The 3,217-nt window shown below is 54.4% G+C and overlaps 1 protein-coding gene across 1 annotated transcript in view; it reads right to left on the reverse strand.

The window, feature by feature from the left end:
• Positions 1 to 3,217, reverse strand: part of LOC101632759 (chromosome unknown open reading frame, human C2orf81) — a 5,036-nt gene continuing 1,819 nt past the window's right edge. Inside the window, exons 2-4 of the mRNA XM_004691365.2 lie at positions 1,895 to 2,125; positions 1,585 to 1,806; positions 1 to 1,448 (exon numbers count right to left, since the gene is read on the reverse strand). Of these exons, the coding sequence (XP_004691422.1) occupies positions 90 to 1,448; positions 1,585 to 1,806; positions 1,895 to 2,125 (1,812 nt within the window). The 3' untranslated portion in view covers positions 1 to 89. The remainder of the gene's footprint in view (positions 1,449 to 1,584; positions 1,807 to 1,894; positions 2,126 to 3,217) is intronic.

Raw genomic sequence — 3,217 nt, forward strand, 5'->3', positions numbered from 1 at the left:
ACTGACAAGAGACATCAAGCCACTTCTTAAGGCAACTCAGTTTATTTCTAGCAAGGCAGAAGGAAGGTGGGGTCCCCATGGCCTGACGTTCAAGGCTCAGAATGGGGCAGGTGCTTGGGGGGCAGTGACCACACTCTGGGGGTTGAGTCCCTCATTATCTGTTCCACGGTCACCTGGGGCTTTGGGGCAACTGTCTGGATGGGGTGCTGCTCACTGGGATCAGGGGCACTGCCCTCTTTGCCCTCATGCTGGGGTTCAGCAGAGTTGAGCAGTACATTAGTGGTCGGGTCCCACAAGCTCACACCAGGAGCTAGCTTCATTGATTCTGGCAGCAGCAGGGGCTTCCACATCACCTGAGACGTGGCCTCGAGCATTGGAGGTGCAGGATGAGGCCACCTGTGAGGATTCTGGTCCTCCTGGTGTCCGGAGTCCAGGCCCTGCTGAGGTATGTGGGTGCGGCCTGCCCACAGCTCACCCAGCAACTCAGCCTCCCCCTCCAAGCCACTAGGCCACTCGGCACCTGGCCACAGTTTGGGGCTGGAGCTTCGAACCCTGTCAGAGAGCACTGGGTGTGTGGCAAGAAAGCGGAGCCCGGGGCTGGGGAAGGGGAATTTGGACCCGAAACCTGGTGACGGTAGACCTAAGCTTGAAGTGGACAACTGGCGTTTTGGACCGCGGTCTAAGGTACAGAAAGGAACGCGGGGCGGGACCTGGGAGAAAACTTTGGGGGATGTGCGGGCGCTGGAGACTAGAGTTTGAGGCTCAGCGGGGGTTTCGGCCCTCCCGCTCCGCTGGCGCCCGCGGGAAGCTTCCAGAGCGCGCACCTCGGAATCTGGAACCAGAATCTCAGACAGTGGGCGCACCCAGTGGCGCGGCAGCCGCGCGGGGTCCAGGCGCGCCAAGGCCGCTTTGCGACCCACTCTGTGAAGCCCGCGCCGGGGCTGGTCGGCGCTCGGCGGCCAAGGCTGCGAGAAGGACCCCCCGGGGCTCAGGGCTATGGGGCTGCCCGCAGACGGGCAGGACGCTGACACGCGGGAGGCAACACCCAGCACCTGCTCCTTCTTGGGCTCTTGCAGGTCCTCAGTGGCGTCTGTCCCGGGTGCGCAAAAATACAGGTCCTTGAGTGAGAACTGGGAACTGCGGGGCTGTGCCCTCGTGGCGGAGGTCTGGGGGCTGGCTGGGTGGGACAGGTCCCGAGAAGGCTGGGGACTGCCAGCGGGAGTCGGCTCCGCGGACTGTGGGAGCGTCGCGATCAAAGACGTGTCGGAGGGCTGGAGATCTTTGGCTAGTACGTCCGGTTCTTCTAAAGAACCTCCGGGCTCTGCCTCCTGAAACAGCTCCGGGGTGGGTGGAGGGCCCGGATCGATTGTCAGCTTGGGGAAACTCTCTGATGAGTCTCTACCCATCCACGATCTTGCTAAAGAGAGGTGGTCTACGCTCCCTTGGTCCTGGGGAAATGCAAAGGAGTGAATAGCGAGATGACAGAAAGGAAAAAGGAGCTAAGGTGGAGGCGTCCGGAGAAATCCAGGGGCAAACAGACCGCGGCCCGGCTGGGCAGTGTGGAGGGAGCTGGGGGCAGCTTACTTCGCTTTGGGAAGTCTCCTCCAGTCGCCGCGAGGTCGGTGCGTGCAGCACCGGCACGGATCCTTGGGCCCAGGCGTCGGTCATGCACGCAGAGGGCTCCTCGTCCTCAGCCCACGTAGGGTCCTCGGCCACTGCAAATTCTCCCTCGTCCCGGCTCAAGAAGCGCCACTCGATGATCTGCAGCATGGCCTCCCTAGCCTGGTTGATTGTGAACGGAATGCACTGCAGAGGCGAGAGAAGAGTCTCAGCCCAGCAGAGAGGGTTGGGGAAGAGAGGGAGAGGGGTCTGAAAGATCCGAGTCCAGGCGCACCTGCCGTGTCAGGTAGACTTTAAAGGCAGAGTCCATGACTCGAGTCAACAACTCGTCCAAGATGTCCACCACCACATCTTCGCCCTCCTCAAGAGCCATGAGTGCCATCCACTCCGCCTCGTTGAGTCGCCCAGGCACAATGTCCACCTGCGGCACCGGGACCGTAGGCGGCCTCGCCTTCTCTGCTTTGGATCGGGTCACCCCTCGGTCTCTGGCCTGCCTCTCCTGCCTCTGTGGGAAAGGAATGCAAAGGAAGACTATCTAGGCAGGAAACTGAAATGTAACATAGAGGTAACTACGAGCTTGGAGAAAGCTTTCTCAATTAGTCCAGCAGGAAGGAAAAGTCTTTTGAAAACGACAGTTTTTAAAATAAGATTGATTTATTTATGCATACAAAACTGGGGTACAGGCCAGAGGTGCGGGGGGCAGTGAGAAAATTCACGATAGAGTAGGGAGTAGAACAGTCAGATTGACGAAGTACACTGCTGAGCAGCAGGCGGGTCAGGAGAGGTCTGCTGCTCCATGTGGTCACCTCCGGGGCAGGCAGGGATTGAACTCGAACTGAAGCTGAAACGGCTAGCTTGCCATGCTGCGTCCTAACCCATAAGCCACCAGGGAGGGCCCCGTTGTATTTTTTAAAATATCAACATCCTGACCCTCCCTGGTGGCACAGCGCCTCAGGTTAAAGCACAGCACTAAGAAGATAAAGCCACTTCAATGAGTTCGATCCCTGCCCCAGAGGTGACCACATGGCACATCAGACCTCTTCTGATCTCCTGCTCCCCTCAGCAGTGTACTTCTTTGATCTACCTGTTCTGCTCCCCACTCTGTCTCTGGTGAGTCTTCTCACCACACTTGTGGCCTTGTATCTCTGGCCTGTCTCCCAGTTCTGTATGCATAAATAAATAAATAAATCTTTTTAAAAACTCAGCATCCTATAAAACATATTATCCAACATATTCCCTGGTTAGATATTAAAATTTTTTCTAACAAAAATAACATAGGGCTAACTGAGTGCTAGTTATATGATGACTTATTTATATATATATGTATAAATTCTAGATGGACTGAAGGATAAACGTGCCAATAAAATAAAAATGCAAACCAAAATTACAACTAGGAAATACAGGTTAAACTGTCATGTAATTTCTGGATGAGAAAGCCACTGCCTAAAAATTAATGTAAAAAATAAATAGGTAGATAGGTATGAATATGTAGGCCAAATTTTCCTGTATCTATATTTTAAAAATACTAATTACAAGCTGACATTAGATACCACTTACTTGTATACTTAAAATATATCTAATTTATATAATTAAAAAA

The sequence above is a fragment of the Condylura cristata genome, unplaced genomic scaffold (assembly GCF_000260355.1).
Source record: "Condylura cristata isolate star-nosed mole 26May11 unplaced genomic scaffold, ConCri1.0 scaffold00031, whole genome shotgun sequence".
Lineage (NCBI taxonomy): Eukaryota > Metazoa > Chordata > Mammalia > Eulipotyphla > Talpidae > Condylura > Condylura cristata.